Below are 27,769 nucleotides of genomic sequence, written 5' to 3'. Positions count from 1 at the left end.
AAACGCCAGAAAAAAGTGTAATGTGCGTACAGGGCATGCATATCTTGGCTCCCTGTCCTTCGAGGTCCTGAGGACGATAGCGGAAATTCTGTGACGATAAACCAAGAGAGGTGGTCGAGGATCCTCCAGTGGTTCTTCCGCTCGCCGCAGCGCAGCTGTGCCGACACCATCAAACAGCAGTGGTTTCCGCAGGATGGAGACCATGCTTGCACCGTCCTGAAGACCATGCATTGTCTCAGAGAGTGGATGTGAAAAGTTTTCCTTGCATATTATATCAAAATTTTGACCGAATTTGGAGTGGGAAGGGCTAAAATTGGTCTGGTCTAAATCAGTCTTGGCCCAAACCCACCCATTCAACCATTCGGACACAATTTCTAAACAAAATAGGCTAACTTTTATTTCATACCAAAAGCGGCACATTCGGAAACCGTGAATGCTGGTCTTGTGTCTACCAGCAGAAGATTCGCGAATATCAATCCACTGCTAGATTGACGAGCACGCACGTTTCTGCAATGTTTAGACAACATTATCTTATAAATAAAAATTATTCACTTTTATAAATGTAATATATCACAAAAAGGCAAGTAAATAAAGTCAAAATGAAGCCACTGCCAGCTTTTACAAAAAAAAAATACCAAATACCAAATGCATGAAAATGGTCTTTTCCTGATGAAGGAAAACTTTCATATGGCGGGAACAACAAATTAGGTATCATTGCGCTATTGCAACGATTATGGCGCAGGCCACTTATGCACATGTGCTACAGCCGTCAAACCAACAATACATAATTCTTATTAAAAAAAAATCGTAGAGCCAAAGCACATGGAGAAGGTAATTGTGCCCTGCTGAATGTCAGGTTTGTTCAAAAATTGCTAACTTATTCCCCACATCTCGTCGAATACTGCTGTTTTTCAGGCTGGGGATGACACCAGAGCGGGTAAAAAAAAACTAATTCTTTTACAAATAAAAACTAGGGCAGTTGGACAATGATAAAGGCTTGATTAATAATAATCATTTTCATCATGCATTTTGTGTAACTGTGATATCTAGTGGGTGCATGCTTACATTAAATGCTTCATACAGTTATTGCTTACTGCTGATTAAAAGTGACATGCTTTTTGGACATTTTTCTTTAACTTGAATGTGAAATATTTTGTGTAGACTCAAGACTTGCAGATTTTGGGGTGCTTCTGCCAGTGAGGGGTGCATTTTTTTTTGGCTCAGGGGGTGCTCGAGCATTCCCATACCCCTTCCCCTCCCCCAATTATCCGCCTTTGTGGACCATGAAAAACCCATACTGATTTCTTCTGGCCTTGAATCATATTTTGCTGTTTTTTTTTTACTCAAAAGTGCATGAGAAGTGTCACCACTTAAAGTTGGTGTGGAAAATCCACACCAACTTTCAAGTTGGTGTGGAGCTCTCCATACCAACTACATACGAAGTTACGCCCATGGTTGTCAGTTTTCTCGTGTGTTGAATACAAGGGAAGCAATTGATGATTTTACGATTATTTATTTCTGGGGGTTGTGATCAGATCACAGTGGCAGATCCAAAGGAGGGGGTCATATGGGTCACTCATGACCTCCCCTGGGACCCGGGGGCACCACCGACCTATTAGGGGCACCACAGGCCTAGTGTTGCGATGTTGGGATATCATGAGCGGACCGGTTGTCCGGGGCCGTGACGCGGGGCGGGCCGGCGACTCGGCCGGCCGAGGGGCACCACGGGCCTGTCAGGGGTACCACAGGCTTGTTAGGGGCACCACAGGCCTGCAGGAGCACCATCGGCTTAGCAAGAGCACCACAGGTCTGTCAGGGGGCACCACAGACCTGCCAGGGGTACCAGCCAGAGGCCTGCCAGGGGCACCATCGACCTCACGGGGGCACCACCAGCCTCGCACGTGCACCTTGGGCTTGTAAAGGGCTCCACGGGCCTGTCAGGAGCACTTCAGGCTTGTCAGGGGCACCACAGTCCTGCCAGGATCCAGGGGCACCAGCGGCCTAGCAGGAGCACCACAGGCTCGCCAGGGGCACCACAGGCCTGCCAGGGGCACCACAAACCTAGCAATGGCACCACAGACCTGTCAGGGGCTCTACACTGTAAAAAAAAGTTTAGCACCATAGAGGTACTTTTCAATTGACTAATTTTCAGTACCCTAGCGGTGCTAAGCTAAGCATTTTATTCGTACTTAACTGAGATCTAGTTTAGTATCAAGGTGCTAATATAAGTACCCATGTTTGTTTAGCACCCGTGTACTAAATGTAGTACCCTACACCTGCTAGACCAATTTTCAGTACCCTAGCGGTGCTAAACTTTAAAAGGTGCTAAGAATAGCATGCAGTTAGTACCTTCCGTACTCACATATGAACCGTTTTAGCGCTATTGTTACCCCACGACAAGTAGAATAATGCTAACGAAAGCATTGGGGCTGAAAGTAGAATATCTATGCTATAGTTAAAGCTGCTGCATGAAAAGTTCGCAAAAACTGCTTTCTTTAGCAGCACATACTTTCACTAGTTACTGCAAAAAGGACTAATCAATTACCAAAAAGGAAATTGTGTAAGGCTGAAAAGACGTGCAAAAAAGGTTATATCCTAGATAAGTGATAGGTAACTACAAGTCTCAATGATTGTGTTTTTGCATTCTGCAATATTCCCGTGTAAGTGCATCTTTCAAGCACCCAACACATTATAAAATTAAAAAATAATGATGGAACATTTATTAACACTTCATATCATCTGCATGAAAAACAAATGTAAATATATACACAAACAAACGCACGGGAAATAACGAAAGGTCGCTCATATACCTGCACACTCGCAGTGACCGACGATTAACGCGAGATCGACTGGGGGAGGCGGGGGGGGGGTCGTTGAACCGACGTTCCGTTCATGGCCATAAGTTCGACCTCATCCACGACCAGACGGCGTTTAGTGATAGACGGAACCGGAGACCCCGTGTTGTTGTCGGTTGTCCTCCATTGTAAGTGGTAGTCGACGGAAGAACTGACCAGGCCCCATGCCTGGAGCAAAAAAAAAAACTGGATCAGTTCCAAGATTTTTTTTTCTGTTGGGAGCTATTTTCGCAAACAACACAACTTTCCTTCAGACCAAGAAGCGCGATTTGCCAAAGTCGGAATATGAAGCACTTAAACAATATAAGATAATGTCAAAAGATACAACGTGTCAGACTCACCAAAATCGATCAACGTCGGTGTCGGTGGCATGTGTCGGTGGCAAATGCTCATGTACCACCCGGCCCCGGAGCACTTCACTTCACTTCACTGCACTGCTGCACTGCACTTCCCTCCACCTCACTGCCTCCCGGAGCAGGGGCACGCACTCCCATGCCACGCACGACGGATTCCACCGATAATAGCTGATTTAAGCTATCATTCCAGAGCTATCACTCGGTGGCATGTGCCCGGAGCACTTCACTTCACTTTATTTCACTTCATATACCGGAGCACGTGCACACACTCCCACCACGACCAACGGACTCCACTAAAATGGCGCAACACGTGGCCGGAAACAGCTGGCACGCGCATGCGCATATCGCTCTGCGCCGTCAAAACGTGCTAAAGGGCTGGTGATAAGACTCCCAGAGATTTGTAAAGCAGGGCTTAGCTACTTTCTTTGGCGCCAATTTCAAATTTGTTTCCTCTGTAAGCATGTCCGGTTCTATTGTGATACTAACGTAAGCACCATATTCAGCGTTACCAACTTCTAAAACACTTAAAATGGTTCTAATTAGAAATCCAGCTTGAAAGAGCACTCACTGATGGACTGGGTACTAGCAGAAGTAGACGTTAAGCTCAGTAGAAGAATAGGTGATCTAAACTTATAACATTTGATGGGAATGTTAGCTATCATTAGCACAGTATTAGCACCATGCTTCTTTGTAAATACGTCGTAGGGTTCTTTTGACGCTAAAAGGTGCTACGAATAGCAGCCGTTAGTACCCCAAATGCTAAACTTTTTTTACAGTGTACAAGCCTGTCAGGGGCACCTCAGGCTTGTCAGGGCCCAGGGGCACCACAGTCCTTCCAGGGACACCACAGGCCCGTCAGGCCTATGGTGTCCCCTCTGGAGCACCAGAGGCCTAACAGGGGCACCACAGGCCTGCCAGCGGCACCAACGGCCTCGTCAATGAGACGTTGCAAAGCATTGCAATGCAGTGCCTCTTAATATTGTTTGGCTGAGACCGCTATACAGTATACACAATAAGGTATCTAGCTAAATCGGTTTTCGTGATAACTCCTTATTTGTGACTATGCCAATGCCGGTTGGGTCATTTATGACCCATACCTATAACTTGAGAACCGATGGAACAATTTTTTTAAGCTTGCACAGTTTTCTTACTGGGACCCGTGTGGCTAACAATTGTTAAGGACAACTAAAGAATCAAAAAATAAAAATTCCGGCATTAATGGGTTAAAGGGACCCTCCCACCTTCAAAAAAGTTAATGAATTGGCATAAAAGTGATGTAGCGTGAATCACAAAGAGCGAAAATGAACATCTACCAAATTTTACCGGAAAATATTCACCCGTTTTCGAGATATAAGACTTTTATTTTTGTTTACTTTTTGGGAACTCCGCTGTTTCTATGACGTCACATAAAGGTTTTCTTTACGTCGGCATTTGGAAGCAATAGTTTGGTATCAAAGTGCGACAAATATTGCGCGAATGATGCGTTTATCTTATCAAGGTCAATATATGATGGCCAATAAAGGATTCCAGGACAATTCTTCTTATGGCATTTCTTCGTATCGCAATTCTTCGTCTGCAAATCTTCGTCAGGGCATTTATTCGTATCGCATTACTTTGTCTCGCATCAGGGTATATGAAAATCGGCTCGCATTTCTTCTTCAACGCAAATATATGCAAGAGTAAGCATTGAGGGACAAATAAATGCCTCGACGAAGATTTGTAGACGAAGAAATGCGGACGAAAAATTGTGCTACGAAGAAATGTCATGCGAGGATTCGTTCGGGTACCATGACATTTATGTGATTTCAAAGTCAAGGTTCACAGCTGATCTGCTAAATCAAGCCAAGAATCCAAACTATCAAAAAACTATAAATATTTGTTTGTCTGTCACAGAGGTCTCAAGCAATATAAGGTTGACATATGTTGAATCAAAAATCTACTGCCACAACTCACATCTCCTGCCTTAGTTTATCATTGTTGTTTTAACTTGCTTTCAAGAGAAACAGAAGCCAGTATCCAGGGGCGGAGCTTCCTATTCACTTGGTGGGGCGGCTGCCCCACCAACTTGCCATTTTGCCCCACCAATAAGAGTTTTGCCCCACCAACTTAAGCCAATTTGCAGGACTTTACTGCTCAGCAAACCAATGTTTTTCGCATTGAGGGGCTTTAAAATGTCTTTGTAATGCAAAATATTATCTCCGTAATGAAAAGGATTGATTTATTGTTTTATTTTATCTAACTGAACAATCGGACATTGTAGGTTTGACAACGTTTTGCCCCACCAACTTTCCTGGAAAAGCTCCACCCATGCCAGTATCTGATATCACTAGATGATTGCTTCAAGATCTGAGTTCAAATGGAAATAAAAGCAAGATCAAGATGAAACAGGGATTATTGCTGTTAAAGTAGTTTGGCCATGATACAACAAGCACATAAATCATTAGCCAAATTAAATACTGGTTGGTTTGTCAAGATGTTTGTTGTCTGTCGTCTGTCCAGCTGCTATTAACACTGAACGCTCTCACTCTTACTTTAAAGAGAGTAGTTTAAGTTGAATGGTAGTGAGCTGTAATTAGACAAAGCAGCTTTTCAGTGCTCACATCAAGCCAGGCTAGGAAATGGCATCAACTGTGGTGGGAGGAAGCAGGGTTCTGCAGCCCTATGTTGTAAACTTCTGTTGTGTCTTGTGTTTGATCAACTGATATTTTCTGCTCTGTTTTGTGCAGTGATAGTAGCAGGTAACTGCATGCTTGTCAAATTATGTGAATAAACGAATTCATAACATTGCATTTTTCTCTCCATGCAAGGAACAAGTAAGATGTTGTAGAAAATGTAATAGAGGGCTGCATTGCTGATTTTTCACTTTATCATAGCTTTATTTAGAATTGCTTTCCTGAAAGCTACACACAGGCCACAGCACTGAAATTCACAATGTCATAGCTTTTGGCAGAAAAAAGAAAAGACTTACCTAGGTAAAATTGGCTGAAAGTATGGCAGAGCAGGTCTTGATGCGTATGCCCATCCGTGTGCTTGCCGAAGCCGAACTGACTGCAACACATTAAAGGGACCCTCCCACCTTCAAAAAAGTTTATGAATTGGCATGAAAGTGATGTCGCTCGGTTCAGAAAGAGCGAAAACGAATATCTACCAAATTTCACCGAAAAATATTCACCGGTTTTCAAGATATTAGACTTTTACTTTTGTTTACTTTTTTGGGGTCTCCGCTGTTTCTAGCGACTTTATTTTAGAAGTGCGGCGTTTGCGGCAGACGTTGCGCGCAAATAGCATATACCACCGCGTGCTACAAAATGTTTTAGTCAAACATTTAAAAATCGTTAGATATTTGCGCTGACGTCACACATTCAGAGGGGTATTCCTAAGCATTAGCCCCTCTGAATCAAAATGCTGCAATTTTGAAATTCAATATTTCCGATTTAAGGCATTTCTCGATGTTGTGAGTGCCGAAACCGGGAATTGTGAGCCAGGGACCCCATTTTGGCTATCTCAACTCAAATCTAATGTTAAGGTGGGAGGGTCCCTTTAACTCTGACCCACCATGGTGGCTGGCATATCCTGAACTTTCACCACTCAAAACAAGACAACTTTCAGCCCTCAGCATTGTATTAAAACACTGTACATGACACTCAAAATTTGTTTCAGTGCCATCCACGGACAACATCAGTCGCCATTCACCAGGCCAGTAAAAACAGAATAGATAATAGCTTCAAACCCATGTAGTCAGAGTTACTAGGTCTGCACCTCAAAACAAAATCCAGGTGACATTCACCACGCCAGTAAAAAACAGGAACTTAGGTAACGTAACAGCTTCAAATCTGGTAACATGTTGGTCGGACGTTACCCTACCATATTTACATGGAATAATATGATACCAAACAATAGTGCAACCATTCTGGACAACAAAAGTGTATGATAAAATTAATTTAGAATACTTTGGCAGCATGATTTACGAGCACAGGCAGGTGTTACCTACCAGCCTTCTCAATGCTCGTAAAACCAACATTGTAGTTTTGATTTTACCTTAAATGATAACACACTTGGCTGCAATGGCACATTTAATTTAATACTGTGAAAAGACCAGTTATAACCACTTCACAAGCACAATTGCACCTCATGCCGACATCCTTTTCCAAAGACAGTCAGCAGCGTCTTTCGTCAAAACTGGAAGATCAATCCCCTTTCAACTGTTAACATCGAAAATATTTCTTCATGGTGTGATCTGCATATGGAAACCTTGCAGGAAAAGAATTAATGTCAATTGTCAGCTCTTCAAATTTCTTTGGACTTTAACTAGCAGTACCATATCCAGTTTGCTTTGATATTTTGTTTTTTATTCCATGTTGAAGTTGAACACCAAGCTCCAGATATAGCAGGCAGCTTGATCATCTTCGGCCTTGGTATAATATCAGTCCAAGTTCCAGTGGTGGGTATCTTCTAATATTCAAATTAAAATGAAAAGCAATAGGCTTTCTCAGCGCCGACGACGGATTTCACGTTGATAAAAAAGGGAGCTCAAGGTCAGCAAAACTCGGGTTCAAGGAATGGCGGGCGTTGAAATGACTGCTGACGTCATCCAAAAAACCGCTAATGGTTAAGAGATAGGGACTACGCTGGTCCCACCCTGCAAGTAAAGGGAAGAAATTTCTTGAACACCATAATGCTGCGGGGGTTGCGACCAGAATAAATGGTGGTTTCTGAGCCTGGCCGCAAACTTGGCTATCTCAACTCAAAACTAATGTTAAGGTGGGATGGTCCCTTTAAAGGCCTTGCGACACAGCATGCTTTCAGGCGCTGGACTTCGCTGCCATCTCTTGGCAGCTTGACGCTCTAATGCCGCTTGTGCCTGCCAGGCGTTCGGGTCTATCGGATGGGAACTGGAAGATTGTGTTTGTCAGGGTGTGCTAGCGTTTTCGAACAAAAACAACAAAGCGTTATGGGCTTTATGTAAGCACCATCACAATACGCAGACACTTCACGGGACTGTGTGCTAGACATGCGCACCGATCGAAACGTTGTTCTGTAAGCTCAGTGGATTTAACGACTAAAGCTGCAGGTACGGGGACCCGCAGTTGCTACTGTACAGCGACCCTGAGTAAATTGTCCCAGCACCTTCACAGGGAACAACGATAAGCTGTCAGAGGGCACGCACAGAAAACACTGGCGGTCCCAGGGGGGGGCCACGGGGGCCATGGCCCCCCCTTTGGTGCTGAAAGGTGGGGCCATACTATCTTTTGGCCCCACCTTTCAGATCGAACAAAAGTCCTAGAAAAGCTTTTTGTATGTTTCATTTTCTTTCTTGCGCCATCAAAGGACGTAAATTTCACTCATGAGTGGGCTCAGTTTCGTATTCTGTCAATTTGGCGGTCAGCGTCGCTGGCACCGGTTCACGAGTATGGCCGCATCTTACATGGAATATCAGCGTGGGTTTACTTGAGGCTCTCGTAGGCCCAGCAATGGCTGGCATGAGACCTCTTCGGCAGTGGCGGGTGGGCCCTGCCAAAGGAGCGTGGCTCTAAGACACTAAAGTAAGACCTCATGGGTTGGTGCTGTGCACCTCAGAAGCCCGGTGGTGACGCCGTATGCCGGCTTGGTTTCTTAAGGATTAGCGTGGGATCTCCGGGGCCTGCATAGAGTTTGCATTAGCTAGTATGTAATTTCAGAGGCCTGTATGTAATGTGTACACAGTGGCGGTCGCGGGGGGCATCAGGGCCATGCCCTCCCAAGGCACATAAAGGGGGCCATCATATCATTTGCCCCCCCCCCCTCAAGCAACCGATGGGCCCCCATAGGTGTATGGGACCCTGGCCCTGATTCGATCGTCACGAGGCTAAAAAAACACGCCCACACCGGTCTTTGAGCGTCCAACACTGACCTCTGAGGGAACTCCAGTGGCGGTCAAGCGCCCACGTTGACCGCTAAGAGCCCACATCGACCTCTGAGGCCCCACATCTGACCTATGAGGACCCCTTACCGGCCTCAGGGGCCCCAACCGGCGTCTGAGGGTCTCACACCGGTCTCTAGTGGCCTTATTGCTGTCTCTGGTGTCCCAAGACGAACATTTAGGTGCCAATGAGGGCCCCGCATTGGCTGCTGAAGACCCGATGCTGGCCTCTAAGGGCCTGCATTGGCCTCTGAGGAGGGCTCATCTTGGCCTTTGAGGGCCCTCTGCTGGCCTCTGGGTTCCAGCGACGGCTCATTCCGGTCTTTTAGGGCCCCACGCTGACCTCTGAGGGCCCCATGTTGGCCTGTAATGAGTAGGACCCACATAAGCCTCCGAGAGCCCAACTCGGTCTCTGATGGTCTCAAACTACTGGCCTTTGCAGTTTGCAGGCCCTGTACTGGTCTCTGAGGGCCCTAAACTGGCCTCTAAGTGAAAACATACATGGGTGGGCTTCTGAAGATCACAGGGCTCACGCAGACTCCTGCACAGCCGTACGTTGGTCCTGATCGAGATTACTTTACGTCCTGATGGTCCCGCGCAGATCTCATATTTCGACGTCGGGACCCCATGAGCCGGTGTGGGTCCCATGGGGCTGGCAGAGACTGATGAAGTCCTTAGGGCTCAGGGCCCAGTCTTTTTAGCAGTAGGACTATAAGGCAGGTTGAGTGAGCCCCAATAGAGCCGTTGCGAGGTCCCGCGCGAGTCGTGTGCGGCCCTCAGATGCCAATTTTGAAAACCAGGAACCTGTGGGGCCGGGGGTCTCCAGAGGTCGGTGTACCTATTCTCTCCCGCCGCCAAACAGCTATATGGGTAAATGTCATAGTCTGAAAATGATCTCTGGGTTTCACATGCTTGTTCAAAGCAAGAGGTATCCGTACCTTTCCGAATTGTTTTATTGTGGTAAGGTCATGAATCCGCGTGCCCGACCTTCCAGTATATGCCACACCGATCCGTCGCCATGGTGCAGTGGCCCGACCGGTGGAAACACCGTGGGACGGGAAATGGAACTGGTGTTTTTGCCTTAAATTGAGCTTAAAGATTTCACGCAAGAATGAGGTGGATGAAGCATAAGTAATGCCAACTGCGCGGCGCCTCGTGGACGTAAAAAATTAGCCGATCACCCCCCCCCCCCCCGGTGACTGATAAATGTTATGTCCCACGAGTGTGACTTTGGCCCCCCCTTTTGCGAGCGGCTGCGACCGCCAGTGACAGAAAACCTCAGCTGCTGTTGTACAGGGACCGGCAGTCGATATCAATGTTATCGGTTGTTACTGGACAGGACAGACGGCTAGAGTTGGGGTTCGTGTACAGAAGCAACTGCGGCCTGCGGGTCCCCGTACCTAAAGGTATATGAATGATATTCCCATCACATCCCACGAGCCACGAGGAAAATGTGTTTGATCCAGAATTTACGGATCTATGTACATAGTATCAAGTCCAGAACAGTGGTAGGCTTAGGTATATGTTTGGTGTGTAGTTAGGCTATGATCATATAAATCCGCGGGCTTACGTATGCACGCGTGCATACATCGAGGCGATTACAGATAAACCATATTTAATGCAATTAAATATTTGAATCTTCCTCTTGCTGCATCTTATTCGCCATCCTCTATGCCTCCTGCATTCAGTCCACGTCTTGTGTAACAAGCCCATCAGTGTACCCCACAGCTGTTGCATCCTGACCTGCCCGTCTACCACGTGATCCCTGGCGCCGCTCTGTGGTCCTCCCGTCGGCTGGACTCGGCCTGTTGCCCGTCCTCCCCTCTCCGTCCGTCGGCCTGTCCTGCCAGACGGGGCTGGGGCAGCCGTCCCGCCGCCGGGCTGTCAGCTGAGACCGCCGCCGGCTAAAAGCTTTCGGCCGGCATCGTCCGGCCGGCGCAGTGGGATGGCGGGCCGCGGCCGGCGCGCTCGGCTGCCCGCTTTGTCCCGCCGCGTGCCGGCTCCTCTATCACCGCAGTCTCCGGTGGGGTGCGGCCGCCCCAGCGCGGCGGGCCATCACCACTGTCGGTCCTAGCGAGGAGTTCAGAGGTCACGTATCTCAAACTACAGACCATTTAACGGGTAATTCTTGAATGCATGAGCAACGACGTCGGTATTTCACAGTGACTCGCGCTGGACTGGGAGTTTTTGGTCTTCCTTGCGCCTTGAACGACGAACAACGAACGCCTACTTCTGCTCTTTTTCTATATATGGACATGCGGCGAGGAGCAGCAGGCGCAGGCGGAGTTCATATTTCTAAGATGCATGCAAGGCTCGTGTTTCCTTGCAAGGCATGCAAGGCACCTTTTCCTTTTCAATTGTCCGAGCTTCAGTTCGAGCTTTATGCCTAAAACGTGAAAATTAATACTTAAAGGAAACTTAAATGTCTGAAATACTTTTTAATGCGCAACCAGGGCTGCGTGTTCGATTGATTTTCGGTGACTCGGGCTTTAACTCCGACCCCGGCTTCCTAAAATCGACTCCGACTCCGACTCCGGCAAAAATGTCGACCCCGACGGACTCCGACTCAGATTTTGACTCCGGAACCAACTCCGACTCCGACTCCGCAGTTCTGCGTAAAACTATGATATTGGGAGTGTCATTGTGCTGCTAGTCACGTCGTTACTGTCTAATGATGTAATACGAAACCTGTGTACCGTCTCGTGCGGCTGCCGTCCGAGGTCCCTGCGACCTTTGGCTCCCCGTGGACGCCGCTCCGCCCTATATGTCGTCTCGAGACTCACCCATTGACGGAATCTGGGGCCTGCCATCCTACGTTAATCCCGCACGTCTCGTGTGCTCGCCTCTGGCGCTCTTTTTCGACGTTGGCGCGCCATCGCGTGATCTCTCAGCTGTCAGCGGATAATGAGCCGTCCTCGGCCGAGAAAGCCGACTGTGAATTCCCGCCCCGCGGCAAACTTATTGCACGCTCCTGTGTCACGGTCGGATGGAGGAGAGACGGACTGCGGAGCCCTGGAAACGCCCTGCTGTTTGTCGGTGTGTTTGGTTGCTGTGTATGCCTTATGCAGCTTTGTTAGGTTCTTTCCCTGTGCTCATAAGCGGGATACAAGTACGAATGAGTGTAGCAAATGCGCTTGATTTGCAATGCAAATAAGTGCAATCTTACAACAGAAATTGATCGTCTTTCTCATAACCTTCCGTTCTCGGCAGGACGGCGTCTCGCCGGCGGCGCTCCGAGTCGAGCTCGCAGAAGTGCGCCGGCTGCTACCGTCGGCGCGGCTTTCCAGGCGGCGACGCGCACCTGACCGACCACCCGCCGCTGCTGCCGGCCTACAGTCCCGGCAACGGCACCGCCTTCACCGCCGCCAGCGCCGCCTACAGCAAGCCGGAGGCCGTCCGGCTGGCCGTCGACACGCTTCCCGGCGCGCCGCCGCCGGCCGCCGAGCCGGCGCCCGCCAGCGACGCCAGCGACTCGGCCGGCTCGCCGGCGCACCAGCTGCTGCGCGAGCTGGGCCGGCCGCGGGGCCGGCGGGGCGCCGTGCGCGGCCGGCCGGCCGCCGCGCCGCTGCAGGAGGAGGTGGGCCGCGCGCTGCGCCACCTGCTCAGCCGCCAGCAGGCCGAGGAGCACTGCGGCCGCGCCGCCGACGAGTGGCGCCAGGTGGCGCTGCTGGCCGACCACACCCTCTTCTGGGTGTTCCTGGTTATCACCACCGTGTCCAGCCTCCTGTTCCTGGTCGTGCTTCCCGTCTACAAGCGCAGCCAGTATCAGCGGCCCGACTGAGCGGCCGACGGAGACTCGCAGAACGGACATTGACCTGCAGACTGAGGTCTGCAGCGATCGTGAGATAGCAGTCGACATCGGCGAGAGGAGGTGTAAAAACACGCGATGAAGAAACAAAGTCACTCATTGCCATTTTGTAAGACGTACGGCATCCCGGTTGTTTGACATAAGACGACGTTGTCCCGTGGCCGAATGGAATAGTGGCTCATTTCCATTTTGTCGCATTAGAACCGAATGGAGAATGAGAAATGTGCTGCCTACCAGCCAGCCAGTGGTTGTCATTGCTGACAATGACATCAGTGTTTGTGAACGCGGTGATGCCTGCCCTGCCGAGTGACCAATGATGCTGAGGGACTGGTGTCACCAGTGACGTTGAGAAGTTGGTGGCAGTGACTTGCTGGGTAACGATTACCCTGAGGGACTGGTAATGCCGGTGAACCTAGTCCTATAGATCGTTAAAGTCAGCGACCTGAGGTGACGCCGGCGACCTGAGAGATTGGTAAAGTCGGTGAGCTCGAGTGACTTGTAACGCCGGCGATCTGAGGAACTGGGAACAATGACTCTAAGGGACTCCAGGCCGGTGACCCGAGGGACTGGTGACGCTGGCGATCTTGAGGGACCGGTGACCGATGTGCGCAGTAGAGGCTGAGAGTGTGTTCGGAGATGGTGGTGGGATGGATGTGCTATGGCTAGTGGTTCTGCAGGAGCTCATTGAATGCAGACGGTGGTATAGTCGAGGAGTGAGAGAGAGGTCATGCGTCATTAACTCATGGGAACTTATTTTTGTTTGCTCGGCTCTCCTTCATGGTGATAAGCGCACGCCGTGAAAGGGACGGCAAACAACTATAGCCGTGGCTGGGCTTTTAGTTTAGAGACATCGCATCGCGTTCGCCGACTAGCGTACAGGGAAAGATTCTGAAACGTTACCGAAGGACACTAACGCATACGAACAAGGATAACATTTGTGCTATAGGATCCGCTGCCAAAAACAAGTTTATTAGGCATCCAGCTGGTAAACATGCAGGTACGATTCTATTGGCCGTGGCTCGTGTGCGATAATTTTCTGAGACTGACATTGGAAAATGTCCGTTGTGTTTTGAGTGACGTTTGCTGAATTGTAAATGTATTGTTCGTTGTCTTGGTTGTAGTAAGTTACGTCAGGTCATCTGACATCTAGTCATCTCGCATCGTCTATGAAATATTATTTGCTATTCTATAATAGTAACGATGTTGATAATAAAACGTTCAAACAATTTAAGTACAGGGAATGTTATGAACAATCAGCGCTATGGTCTGGATATTAACCCTCGCCGGCCGACGGGGGGGGGGGCTTGTGCCTCCCCCATAAGGTTTTTTTCGCGATAGCTCCGAACACGCTGACGATAGAGAGCTGAAACTTAGCATACCTGACCTTTGATTCAAGCCGGATTTTTCACATCAACCGCATTTTCCAGTCAGGTCAGGTCACTGACCTATGACGTCATAAGTGAACCTCTGCACGGTCTTCAGATGTCGCAACTTCGCAACGCCCTCACTGCCAGAGGAGATGTCACAGGGAAATGAAACTTGCAGGATCTGGTATCCATTACGAGTCTCACAACTTGTATACCTCGGATTTTTCGTAAACGTCATATGAGGTCAGGTCATTTTCGTGACCTCACCATTATAAGTCAATAAGGAAAAATAAAAACTGCTATTCTGGCACCGGCAACGATCTCTAACTATCTTAAGCACACCGAATCGTGATTTGATGCACTCCTTGCAAGGTTAGATGCGTCATTTTTTCAATGTTGACCTTGCGTGACGTCATTTATGACGTCATCAAGGTCATATTAGTTTTTCGTCAATAACTCCCGATCGAATTGAGCTAGCGAGTCGAAAAAGCCACCAATGGACTCAGGAAGACCAGCCGAATCGAACGATATGCGACATGACCTCTTTCGACCAGCTTCGTGACCTGGGGGCGCTGACCTGACCGTGACCTGAGGTCAACACCCTAAGTTGATCTGACCCAAACAAAAACTATATCATTCGACGCGCCTGAGCGAGGCGAACACGATGCTGCCAAAATCGCGGCTCTGCGGCCGTTTTTTGCGAAGTTATTCACCAAAAACTGAACCGTACCTTGGGGCATTTGACCTGACCTCAGAGGTCACCGGTTGACCGAGGACCTTAAAATCGGGTACCAATCTCTGTGTCTCGTAACGGCCCACACGCTCGTTTTTTTTTTTTCGCGACGCGCTAGCTCCACCAGGAGCGAAACGGCAAGGGGGTCGTACCCCCCCCCCCCCGCCCCTCGGCCGGCGCGTATGTAGAAAACCAATAGGTCCGGCTAGGGTCAAACGTTAAATTTTACGGCCTTGACCCATACAAACAACCGCAAGGACTTATACCTAGCATAGGTGGCGGAACGGGGAGGGCACCGGACACCGTGCCCCCTTTGATTTTGGCATTTTAACATTAGCCCAATAATGGGCGTTGCATGTAAAGAATGAGACCAAAAGTCGGCAGTGCACCCCCCTTAATTGAAGGTGTTCCGCCGCTACTGATACCTAGATTACCTTACTTTGGGGGAGGGGAGGGGGTAGGCCCTAGAGATGTCAATCGGATACCAACTTTTTGGTATACCGATACCAAACCCATACCAACTTGGTATTTGATATTTCAATCGTAATGTGTTTGGTATTTTGTTGGTAGGTATCATAAACCCTCACTAATGTATAAGAGGCTAAGAAATCGGTAAAAAGTGGGTATTTCCCTCATTTTCCCAAGTTGGTTTGGTTTCGGTATTTTCCCGTGGTTTTGGTTGGTATTTGGTTTGGTATCGGTATTCCGATTTTCCGTAATTGACATCACTAGTAGGCCCTTTCGGTCTGACGAGACCTTTTCAGAGCCAGAAGGATAAGAGAAATGGGGGGGGGGGGCATTGGTCTGAGCAGAAACCCTTGTGGAGTCGCCGGGTTGAGCCCATCCAAAAGTACGGGCTGCCCCCCCCCCCCAAAGCACTCAGTGCACCCGCGCTTCGGGTGTGCTCCGATGGAGGCTTGTTTGTTTGTTTGCTTGTTTGTTTTGTTGGGTTAGGCCCTTTCGGTCCAATGAGACCATTTCAGAGCCGGGAGGATGATAGGATATAGGGGGAGACATTGGTCTGGGCAGGCACCCTAGTTAGTGAGTCGCCGGGGCTGAGCCCGTCCAGAGGACAGGCCACCCAGTCCCAAGGCGCTCACTGCACCTGGCTACGGGGTGCGCTCCCTCGGGAGCAGCGGTGCCGCTCCAAGGGAGCAGCCCGCATGAGATAAAGTTGCCTGTCCAGCCCGGAGGGAGGTTGCGGCGTGGAGAAGGATTTCAGTATCCTGAGGATAGAAGCACGGAACGGTGCCGATGGAGACATGGAGCTACCATTTATATACCTACACTCTGGACTGCAGCTACCCACATGGCGGGAGAAAGTTGCCCTTCCAGCCCGGATCAGGGTGTTGAGGCGTGGAGACGAAGGATTTGACCGTCCTGGGGATGAAAATAACGGAGCGCTGTCTTTACATCTAACGGTAGGTATATAAGGTCTTGCATGTAACATGCGTCTGTCTTTATACACAAGACTACTTTTCTACGGGGCATTCCACGTCAAATCGAACAAAAATCGGCTGTTTTGCACCTTACCACCAGCGATTTAATTATAAATTTGTGAGCGAGTTCCTGTGTCGCCCCGGACATTACATTGATGTTTTTTGCACATTCTGACCACAGGTCTTCTAAACTCGTATAGGGCATCAAATTTTTACAAAATGTTGCATCTTTATATTTTTGAACGACCATAACTTTGGTTGTACTTGTTTGATTTGAATGAAATAAACCTTACTGTTTAGGTAATTTCTTAAGCATTTGTTTAGAATTGCATCGACTTAAATATATGACCTTGAAATTTGCTTAACTCTGTTCTTAAGCACAAAAATTGAAATAGCAAAAAACACGCCGCCTTTGATTTGGCTCATTTTCATATATTTTATTGCCTACCGTATTCTTAACAACATGTGAAAAAATTAGAGTGGGCCATTCATAAGTTTTGAAGAAAATGGCACATATGCAAACGTATGTTAGCACGCGCAGTGGAGGGGGAAGAGTGAATTTCGCCCCACCCCTCCTGTTTTTCGCCAATATCTCACAATATTGATGCGAAATTACTTATGGCTACCTGTCCAGAATTGAATTGCACATCTCATCGTGCAAGCAATAAGAAAATCGGTTCACAACTGTTCTAGTAATAGCGGTGTAAAGTGAACATCCTGTCGCCGCGGCGACGCGGCGACTCGGCAGCCGGCGCCGACGGCTACGCGCCGCCTGAATTGTAGACTGTGCCGGGACGGAACGGAACGGTTCCGTCTTCACATCGCGCTCCTTACCGCTGATTACGTTCGATTCGCGTCAAATTTTGTGAGAAGACTAAGAAATGTACAGGCGATCTTATGGTGAAAGAATTCTGAAAATAGGTTGGTAAACAATTGATTCGGAAAAGTCGGACCGGTGCGGTGTCGACGCCCCTGAATATGAACGTGTAAACACAAAATTGTGACTGCTGCGTTTCCCGCGTCGGCCGATCCCGCCTCAGCCGGCGACATGTTACTCTTAGCAGGACTCTAACTGCCATATTTATTATCGGATTTACTAGAAATTCCCCATACATACTCAAAAATGTATGTTCTTTCGTATAGTGAAGATCAAAAGACGTGAAGATATCGTTGCGTGATAATGTTTTCGTTGAATTTATTTCATGATGCATTTCCACACGGCTCAAAATTCACCGCAAAATACCGTTTGCCTGAGACACTTTTACAATGGAACGTGAATGCTTGACTACGATGACTATGCATTTCCATTCTCGCAGAGTTTGGGATATCACTAATCAGCAATCATTCATTTCAGAAAGTGTACACAAGCAAGCATGTCTTGACTGTCTTTCAAGGTCACGCGCGGTTGCGTGATGTTGATGCATGAAAACGGCGTTTGCCGCGAAAGTTATGAATGGCCCACTCCAATTTTTTCACAGATGGTTAGGAACATTATGACGGACATAATATGTAAAAATTACTCAAATCGAAGGTGGCGTGTTTTTTGCTACTTAAATTTTTCTGTTTTAATTCAAGGTCAAATGCATTTCAAGGTCACTTCAATTTAATTTTATAATTAAAAATCAAAGCCTTATCAATTGCCTACAAGACCCTGTTAATCATTTTGATACCAGAAAAGGAACCAGAGTTATAAGCGTTTAAAAAAATGATGTGTGGCATTTTTGGCTATATTCGATGACCTATATCTCGGCGATACGTTATCAAATTTCCGGTCCCGTAGCTCAGTTGGTTAGAGCGTTGGACTCCGCGTGGTGAGAGCACGCGTTCCCGGTTATGACAGTCCGGGTTCGAAGCGCGACGGGCGCTCGACATTTATGGGCCTCCTGACAGGTATGGTTGCGGTTGGTGGCAGGCCGTAGCCAGGCGAAGTCAGCGAGGGGACCGGCCGTGCGCGGCTTTGTGCGCACGTTAACCCTCGCATGTGTAGGGGGGGGGGTCGGATGGACCCCCCATGGTTTTTCGCGAATAACTCGCGTAAAAAGCGACCGATTGCGACGAAACTTTCAGTACCCTCTCATTGATCAATTTTACACCTACCCTGAAAATTTCATGACCCTGACCCAAATGACCTTTGACCTGTGACCTCTTTTCCGAGACCATGTTTGGCCGGAATCGCGATTCCGCGTATGTCGGCTCGCATTAGCCGCGCGTTTGCAAGCTTTTCGTGGTTTCAACCGTTCAAACATGTGATTTGATGTTGCTCCCATGCATTAGAATGGGTGTCAAGGTCACCTGAAGGTCAGGTCAGGTCATTGACCTTTGGTGACCTCGGGTGACCTCGGCTCTCTCTTTCGAGTTTTACATGTTTCTAGGCTAGTTTTTGGAGCTGAATTCGAATTTAGCAACCATTTGAACATTTACGGAGTAGTTTTGGTGCCTTCGTAACATGTTACGAAGCTGTCAGAGGCGGTTGACACGTACTACGAATACCCGTCACAACCCCTACTGGTTGACCTGACCTGACCTGACCCGACCTGGCCTAAATGCTTAAAGACATCATCTGTGATCAAAACTAACACGATATTCGTGATCAGCACCCCGAAAAACCCCTCAGCAGCCACAATTTACGACTTTCTAATAGGTCCCGATTTTCCCGACTTTGGGTCATTGACCTGACCTGGAAGGTCAACCAATGACCTAGGACCTTAAAATTGGATATCATCGGCTTCCGCTCGTCACGGGCAACACGCTCGTTTTTCCCGCGAAGCTCTAGCTCGATCAGGGGCCAAACGGCAAGGGGGGGTCCAACCGACCCCCCCCCCCCTACACATTAGAAGCTGGCAAACGCCGCACACATGCGAGGGTTAAACTTTGGACTCTAAATTCTGCCATAGAATCGGAATTGCGCGATCGGAGGGTGGAGGGCAGGGTCATCGCAACAAGCTTCGCTTAGCGGTGGCTCTGTCCTTGTGAATCCTTCCCATCAAAAGGTTCGGACTAAATTTATAAAAAAAATCGAAAATATTACACGTAACTCAGTTTTGAACCATGCCCAGTCTGCCTACAAATTTTCAGAAAAATCGAAGGGGATGACGGATTTCGGTGTTTGATTTGACGTGGAATGCCCCCTACGTTTCATGGCTTGCCTCTGTTGGGGAAAAATAAAGGTATAAGGCTACCATATTTCCGACAGCAGTGCTATCAAAACTGGCGCAGACGCTTCAATATCATAGGCCGAACACCTGTTTTGTTTTGCAGCGTATGCTGCTAGTGTTTATGAATGTCGGCATAGTAACTGAAAGTTCTCCAACCAACACCAAGGGTTTGATAATTTTGGAAAGCATGGGCGGGCCATCAAGCAAGGGAGAGCATGACGTACTCATTCGCAAGGCGGCAGTGAACAGGGTTCACTGACATCTCCGTTCTGCGGTTATATGCGTTCCACACCGCTCAAGACAGGTTGTTTTCGCATTTATTCATCACTTTCGGCTATATCTTCGTGGATTGGGGATTTTGAGAAGGCCATACAGCAAGTGAGGTCAGTTGCAGCAAGTATTTGTTTCTGATTGTACTGTCCTTGTATTTTTCATCACTGCTATGATTTGCGTTTTTCTAAGTTACTACTCGCCTTATGCAAAAAAATGAGTATATTTATGGTTTAAGCTACCACTTGATCCAACATTTTCAGCATTAAAGGAAAAGGGCCACCTTTAACATGGGGATTGAAACTGAGATAGCCATCTTTTGTAGCCCGTGTCCGAAAACCTCTCTGTCTACCGTAAAATGGGGTGTTAAGGGACAGTGGGGTGATAAGGGACAGTTGCGTGGCAAAAACTTTGAGTCATGCTAAGTTCCTAATTTGAGAAAGTTAAATAAAAACTTGAGTGTGGTAGTTGACACTGTTTTGTTCTTGACTATAGGACAAAATGGTATGGTTTTTCATGCAAGTGATTTGGTTCAAAAATGGATTTGAAAATCATGCTACATTTTCACAAAATTGAAACATCTCCAAAACTCTGTGTGTACCACATAAACTAGTAGGTGTAGAGGGAAAATGAATGCATAGGTGTATTGTCACATGTATTGCACATGTTTCCTGAAAAACTTGTGCAAATCCACCCATTCATTCATCATCCTCTTCCTCTTTTCCGGATACATGCATATTTTGAGGTGGATGTGGGGTGCTAAGGACAGGGAAGAAAAAATAAAAAATAATATCTAAATAAAGTTTTCTTTCAGTAGGCATGGAAAACACCAAATTCCACATAAAATGCTGGCAATTTCATGCTTTTATCTCTAACAAATCTTAAGTTATGTAACAAAACATCTCAACATTCTATTTTACAATGATGGGTCAATGGAGACTGATGTAGGTAAATGTGATGTCATCATAAAAAGGCTAAAACAAAGAAGGCAACATAATGACAAGTGACTAGCTTCAACATGGGCTTTTATTGATGACAGAAGGGTACTTTTTGGTTCTGTTTACCTTATAATTAGCACATTTTCCAGAAGCGTTAACTGCATTACACGTAATTGGCTAAAAAGGTCATTAGTGATGAATGAACCTGACTTGTTTTGTGACAGAATATGCAAAACATTATAATAAATAAATTGTGTGCCCTTCCACACCCCAATTGTGGGCATTTGATGACCATTTCTTGGAATAATATAGGTGTCCCTTAACACCCCACATTGGGGTGCTAAGGGACAGTGATAAAAAATAATAAAAAATAATATGCAGATATAAATATTAAAAACTTTAATGTGGCAGGCATATAAAGCACCAAATTCCACATAAAATGCTGACAATTTGATGCTTTTATCTCCAACCCTTCTTGAGTTATCTAACAAAACACCTCAAAACTGTCCCTTAACACCCCATTTTACGGTACCTCCTTACGGCCGATTTCGGCCTCCATTCGTAGTTATCGGCAATTTTAAAAGAAAATACGCCAGGAATGCGTCCTTATCACAGGAATGCGTTCTTACCCGACAATACAGCCACCCGCGGCGAGGCTTTGGTTTTTTACCAATCAGCTCCAACCAGCTCAGCTTTAACCAATCAGCTTATCTGACACAAACCGACGAGTCTGTCTTCTGAACGCTGATTGGCTTGAGTGTGACGTCATCGCTATGCCATCATACAGTAGGTGCCTTAGAGAGTATCAACATAGTACCAATATGTTAAATAGTTTAAAATACTTTTTCGCGAATTGTGCACTTCTGGCACCAGTTTTAAAAAGAAAATGAAAAATAATAATGTCAAAATGAAAAACAACGATATCTTCATATTTCACGAAGGTGGCCCTTTTCCTTTAAGTAATGTTTCAAAATATAATTAAGGAAATTCGGAGATCTGAATTTGAGCTGTCATTTTCAGAAGGTACCTAGGTATTGATATTTAACTAGGTACCTACTGCATGTAACAATTTATAACACTTGGACTTAACAGCCTTTTATCATTTGTCTGTCAGTTGAAGTTGCCACCAATTTGGAAGAGCTGTCCACATATTTTAGTTTGATAGAAAGGCTTTATATTAATTTTGAATTTGTTTGAGTTTGATTGGTATAGTTCGTATATTTTAAGTTTGCCCCTCACTGTAAATGTCTTTTTGAACACAGTAGAATTGCTAGATGAATTACTGAGAAAACTGGTTGGTGCACATTGATTTGACCAGATTTCACAGACAATCAAATTTATCAAATTTATTAACTATTTCACGGACTCATAGCTTGTATTTGCCAATACCTACAGCCCCACAGGGATAGACAACTTCTCAGGAATTATGTCTGAACTATTCAAAAAATTGCATGGTGTTTAACATAAGGTTACATCATCGGTGTTCAAAAGTTGTTTTGAAAATATTATTCATATCTCCAATACAATGTGCATTGTGCGCTAGGTAGCCAGTTTTCTCAGTAAATCAGCTAGCAATTCTCGTGCCGTGTTCAATGAGACGTTGACAGTGACGGGCAAACTTAAAATAAACAAACTATAGTTGGTTTTGTATCCTGCAACTGCTTTGCATGGATGTTTATTTTATAGTTTGTTTATTTTAAGTTTGCCCGTGGGTGACCTGAACTGTGACTTGTCTGACACTACCACTACCACCTGTGTTGGAAAGGACCGACTTCTGGAGATGCTGCGATCTTTAAATTTAGAACAGTTCGTTACACAACCGACCTACTCATCAGGATCTCTTTTAGATGTAGTTATATGCAATTCGAGTAACGTGGTGCAGCGTGTGAGAGCTTTTAGATGTGCTTTTAGCCCTCATTACTTTGTTCGTGCTCTTTTTAACGTTCCTAGATGCCGCCGTAAGCCTCGCCGTGTTAGCACTCGTCTTTTTAGGAACATCGATCATCTCACTTTGTTACATGACTTGTATCTTGTTGATTGGTCCGGTGTTTTTAGCTGTCCATCTGTCGCCGAGAAATGGTCTTATCTCAGTCGCCGTTTGATTCATGTCTTTGACCAGCATGCTCCGCTCCGATTGACCTGTATCCGGAACCCGTGTGCGCCGGCTGTCACCTCGGCGACCCTGTGTCTGATGGCGGAGAGGAGGGGTGTGTTGCGCCGTGAGGGGAGATCGCCGGCCTTCCGTGCACTTGACAGGAGGGTGAGGGCGGCGATCCGGCGCGACTGCCGGGTGGACATCAAGGCGAGACTGCGCGATAACGGTAGCAGCTCTCTGTACCGCATCGTCCGCCCGCTGGTCGCCGGTAAGCGGAGTGACACAGCAACCCTCCCCACCGCCACGCCTGATGAAATGAACGCCTTTTTTGTTGATGTCGGCCCACGTGTCGCGGCTAGCCTGGCTAGCTCCGGGGTGCCGCCCGACGTTCCGTGCCGCCTGCCGCGTGTTGGTGCGTGTAGCTTTCGGGTCGCCGAGGTGACACTGGCGGAGCTGCGGGAGGTGGTGTTCTCCATGAAGCGTTCCGGTGCGTGTGGACCTGACGGCGTCTGTATTCGCATCCTGCTCCTTTCTTTCGAAGCCATTGGTCCCATCCTGCTCCATGTTGTCAATACCTGTCTTTCCACGTGTGACTATCCCGATGCTTGGAAGCACTCCCTAGTCCATCCTATCTTTAAGTCCGGTGATCCTGATCTGGTCTCCAACTACCGTCCTATTTCGATCGTCCCCACCATAGCCAAAGTTGTCGAGCGCTTAGTGCACCGACAACTTTCCGCCTACATGTCTAACAACCACCTTCTCTCTTCATCCCAGCACGGTTTTCGTCCTCTTCACTCTACCGAAACCGCTCTGCTCTCTGTAACTAATCGCGCTTTTTCCAACATGGACCGTGGCCTTATCTCCCTCCTCTGCCTTCTGGATCTTAGTAAATGTTTTGATGTCATTCCTCACTCACTGCTAACTTCCAAGCTCCAGCTCTATGGCATCCACCCGACCTGGTTTTCCTCCTACCTCACCGGTCACACTCAGTCTGTCTGTATCTCTTCTCTTTCCGGTGACAGAGTGGTTTCGAAGCCCCTTCCTAACACCATGGGAGTCTTCCAAGGATCAGCCCTCGGTCCTCTGTTATTCACCATTTTTGCCAACGACCTCAGTCTGCACGCGCCGGACGCTCATGTGACCCAGTACGCTGACGATACCCAAATCCTTATTTCCGATACCAAGCGCAATCTTCCTTACCTCATCCAACGCATGGAGTCTACCCTCACCTCCTTGGCATCGTGGTTCCATGCCCACGGACTTAAACTCAACACGTCCAAAACGGAAATCCTCCTCCTTGGCACCCGACAGAATACCAGAGATCTCCCCCCTGTCAGCGTGCGGGTCGGTGGCGGGACCGTTCGGGAGAGCCAATATGTTAAAAACCTTGGTGTCATTTTCGACCGCCACCTTACGTGGGATGCTCATGTCAGTGACGTGGTACGTAAGTGTGTCGGCCTCCTGATCGGTCTCCGCCACCTGAGGCGCCTCCTCCCGCGGCGGGCGCTTCTTGCGGTCGTGCAGGGCCTGGTCGTCTCGCGCGTGAGATATTGTCTATCTGTGTACGGGAACGGCTCCGCGGCTAACAACGAGAGGCTACTGAAAGTTGTGAACTTTGCCACCAGAGTAGCAGCCGGTCTCCGAAAGTACGATCGTGTGTCTCGCGCGCGGGACGACCTGGGCCTGCACACACCGCGCCAGATGTGTGATGCGCAGACCGCTATCATTGCGCATAGAATCCGTGCCCTGGGCGAGCCCGAGGAGCTCGCCTCACTGTTTGTGACTTTCGCCGACGCACGGCAGTGTAACCGCCCCACTAGACAAGACCGTGACTTGCGCCCGCCAGCTACAAGAACAGTGGTCGGGCGGCGAGGGTTTGCATACCGAGCAGCCTCGCTTTTAAACTCTATGCCTAGTGAAGTGACACGGCTCGAGCCAGCAGCTTTTAAACCGGCAGCGAAACGTTTCTTTTATTTGGAGTGATTGTGCGTGTGTTAGTGTTGTGTGTGCTGTTGTTTCAGCGGATGATTGTTGTGTGCCGTGTCCCATTTGACTTCCCCAACCGTTTTATTCACTGACAATTGACACGTAATAGCCACCGTGTTGTGGAGTGTCTGCTGACGTAAATATATAAATATATAAATATATGTTTCAAAATTTATTAGATTCTATGATTTTCTGGAGGGGCTTGTCTGCTTCAAATGTGAAATGCTTAGGCCCTGGTTCATTATTTTCAGATTGGAACAAAAGTTTCTTAGTTTATACATTAACAATAGTTTTGGTTACCTTTGCTCACTGTGTTGTGATAGGCAGAGGCACCTTTGAAGTTTGAACTGTTCAAAACTGTTCGCTGAGGAATAGGTACCTACCTACTCTAACATCCTACAGGACATTGTTTTAAATGCAAATCAGAATATTTTCTAAAAATGCAAGACTAAAGATACAGGTTCAATTGTTAAAGCCTCAGACAAATAAAGCTGAATCTGTAGAAGTCTGTTCCACATTGAGCTACTTTTAACCTTTAACCACAGTTTATACTGTATATAAATATGATATGCTTTTAACAATCTGAGCAGTATTTATTTCTAGTTTTGCCTGATGCTTGAGGATGCTGGGTGCTTTGCTGTTTTTGGGGTGTACTATCATAAAAAGTTGAATGTCTGACATATTCACCTCAACAGATAGCAGATTATTCCTTATAACAGGGATGAGGGAAATAGGAATTTATAGTCAATGCAATTAGTTGTTGCTATTCGTAGGCATAGGGTCATAGGGTCATAATTCAAATCTAAGTATTTCAGAAGGCATGCATTAATTTTTTGCATGGTTTGTGTCTAATAGTTATCATATGTTAACTGTGCCCTTTTCATACACTTATTTAATAGTCTTTCTTACCAACTGTTTCACATAGTTTAACCCCGCGTTCGATGTCTCTCGGACGACGAAGATTCTACGTCGTCCGGCCAATCGCGTTCAAGGTCAGCGGGGGCTCGGCTGCGGTTGTTGTGATGTTATTTGGTCCCGCTCCACTGTGCGGCTCGGTTCGCCCTGCCTGGTCCCGGCGTCCCGGTCGGCCAGTCACGTGACCGCCCGAGGACTCGGGTCACCGGCCGCGGTGGCCGGCGCGGCGGCGGGGACTTGGACACGGGACGCGGTCACGGACGGACGCGCGCTGCGTCATGCTTTGTTTGGCTTGCATTATCAGTGTAATATAACTTACGAACGCGTGGTGAGTGAGTTTAAGTGAAACCGAAACATGGCGCGGTCGGTAGCCGTATAATTCTTTTTAGTAATTTAACGTAACTGAGCCAAGATGCCGAACGACACTTTGGCACCGGCGGGCGGTGCACTTCAAGTCTCAGCAGCAGGCACTGCCTGGCTGGGAAGGGCGGCACAGCCCGACCGACTCGACCTGTCCACCGAGCGAGGTGACGCGTTCCGGACCTGGAAGGAAAGATGGGAGGACTTCTATCTTCTCGCCGGCATCGGAGCGATGGAGCCCAGGGCACAGATGGCCGCTCTTCGCGCCTGCCTCACCGACGACACGAACCGAGTCGTCCGTAATCTGCCGCTAGAAGAGGACGAACGGCAGGACGTGCACGCTATGATCCGTCAACTGGAGGTCTACGCCATTGGCCAGGTGAATGAGGTCCTAGAAAGGAAGAGGTTCAATAGCAGGGTTCAGGGTGATGGAGAGACTTTTGATGACTTCCTCACGTGTCTCCGTGACTTGTCTCGTTCTTGCAACTTTTGCTCTTCATGTAACGAGTCACTTATCAGGGACCGTATTGTTATTGGACTGAGGTCCGCAGAGACTGTGCAAAAGCTCTGTGCCATACCAAACCTGTCTCTGTCGGCTGCAATATCTCTCTGCAGGTCCCAGGAGGCGGCGCACCGGGACGCCGCCGAGATTCGACGACCAGACGTCGTCGCCCGCATCGGCGACCCCAGCCACGAGGACGACGGCCGAGAACCACAGCCGTCAGCCACTTGCCGAGTGTGTGGACCGCAGAGCGCCCGGGGAGCGCAGCCACCTCGCCCTGAAGCTCAGGGACATCGGACGGCCTTCCCGCCGCAGCGTCCAGCACCGTCAGCGAACGCCGACAGCGTGTGCCGCAACTGCGGCTACCTCCATCGCCGAGCAAACGACTGCCCAGCCCGGGGGCGAGAATGCCGTAACTGCGGTAAAATCGGTCATTTTGCCGCAGTCTGCCGCTCCCGCCCGATGGAGACAGCTCCCGGTCAACATGGTCAGGCTGAACCCCCATGGCCAACCACATCAGCTATCATCGCCTTCACTGCAGCTACTGGAGCGCCTCGTATCCTGGTCGGCATAACAGTCGGACGGCGCTCGGCGAAGGTGAACGCCCTGCCAGACACCGGCGCGGACGTGTCTGTCGGCGGTGAAGACCTCCTGCAACAGCTCGGACTGCAGGCAAATGACATCAGTCAACCGTATCTTCACCCTCGGGCAGCGAACGGCAACACCCTCAGGTCGGTGGGTGTACTCCACGCCGTCATCACGCTCGATGACGCCTCTGCCGAGGAGGAGGTGCACATCCTTCCAGGAGTCAGCGGACTTCTCATGTCCTGGAGTGCAACGAGGCACCTGAGACTGGTACCGGCCGACTACCCCTGCCAAATCTCGGCGATGAGTGGGCCACGTCTGGCCGAAGACGCGACTCGGAGAGGTACCGAGCTCGGTCCTCCTCCGTCTCCCCCGGCTGACGACATCAATTGGACCGGTACCGAGACCGGTCCGCCTCCGAGGGATGCAACGCGACCGCAGACTGCATCGGTGCGTCAGGACGACCCGGATACGCCGGGACAGGACCATCATCCGAAACCAAGTGA

The 27,769-nt window shown here is 48.3% G+C and overlaps 3 protein-coding genes across 10 annotated transcripts in view; all 3 read left to right on the top strand.

Annotated features, from left to right (window-relative positions):
• LOC122388089 (neuronal acetylcholine receptor subunit alpha-10-like) overlaps positions 1-14,149 on the top strand; it is a 63,005-nt gene extending 48,856 nt beyond the window's left edge. The window contains exons 9-10 of the mRNA XM_043378875.1: positions 12,321-12,589; positions 12,656-14,149. Of these exons, the coding sequence (XP_043234810.1) occupies positions 12,321-12,589; positions 12,656-12,891 (505 nt within the window). The 3' untranslated portion in view covers positions 12,892-14,149. The remainder of the gene's footprint in view (positions 1-12,320; positions 12,590-12,655) is intronic.
• Positions 14,150-19,843: 5,694 nt separating this feature from the next.
• LOC122388525 (6-phosphogluconolactonase-like) overlaps positions 19,844-27,769 on the top strand; it is a 13,243-nt gene continuing 5,317 nt past the window's right edge. For 2 of the 8 annotated variants that reach the window (XM_043379721.1, XM_043379712.1), the window contains exon 1: positions 19,844-19,995. The gene's annotated coding sequence lies outside the window, so the exon portion shown is untranslated. The other 6 variants (XM_043379753.1, XM_043379742.1, XM_043379759.1 and 3 more) reach the window with 6 other exon arrangements.
• LOC122388509 (uncharacterized protein K02A2.6-like) overlaps positions 25,926-27,769 on the top strand; it is a 4,899-nt gene continuing 3,055 nt past the window's right edge. Inside the window, exon 1 of the mRNA XM_043379687.1 lies at positions 25,926-27,765. Within this exon, the coding sequence (XP_043235622.1) occupies positions 26,229-27,765 (1,537 nt within the window). The 5' untranslated portion in view covers positions 25,926-26,228. The remainder of the gene's footprint in view (positions 27,766-27,769) is intronic.

The sequence above is a fragment of the Amphibalanus amphitrite genome, unplaced genomic scaffold (assembly GCF_019059575.1).
Source record: "Amphibalanus amphitrite isolate SeventyFive unplaced genomic scaffold, NRLGWU_Aamphi_draft 000018F_arrow, whole genome shotgun sequence".
Lineage (NCBI taxonomy): Eukaryota > Metazoa > Arthropoda > Thecostraca > Balanomorpha > Balanidae > Amphibalanus > Amphibalanus amphitrite.
The sequence above is the reverse complement of the archived record's forward strand: the minus strand, read 5'-3'. Positions and strand labels throughout refer to the sequence as shown.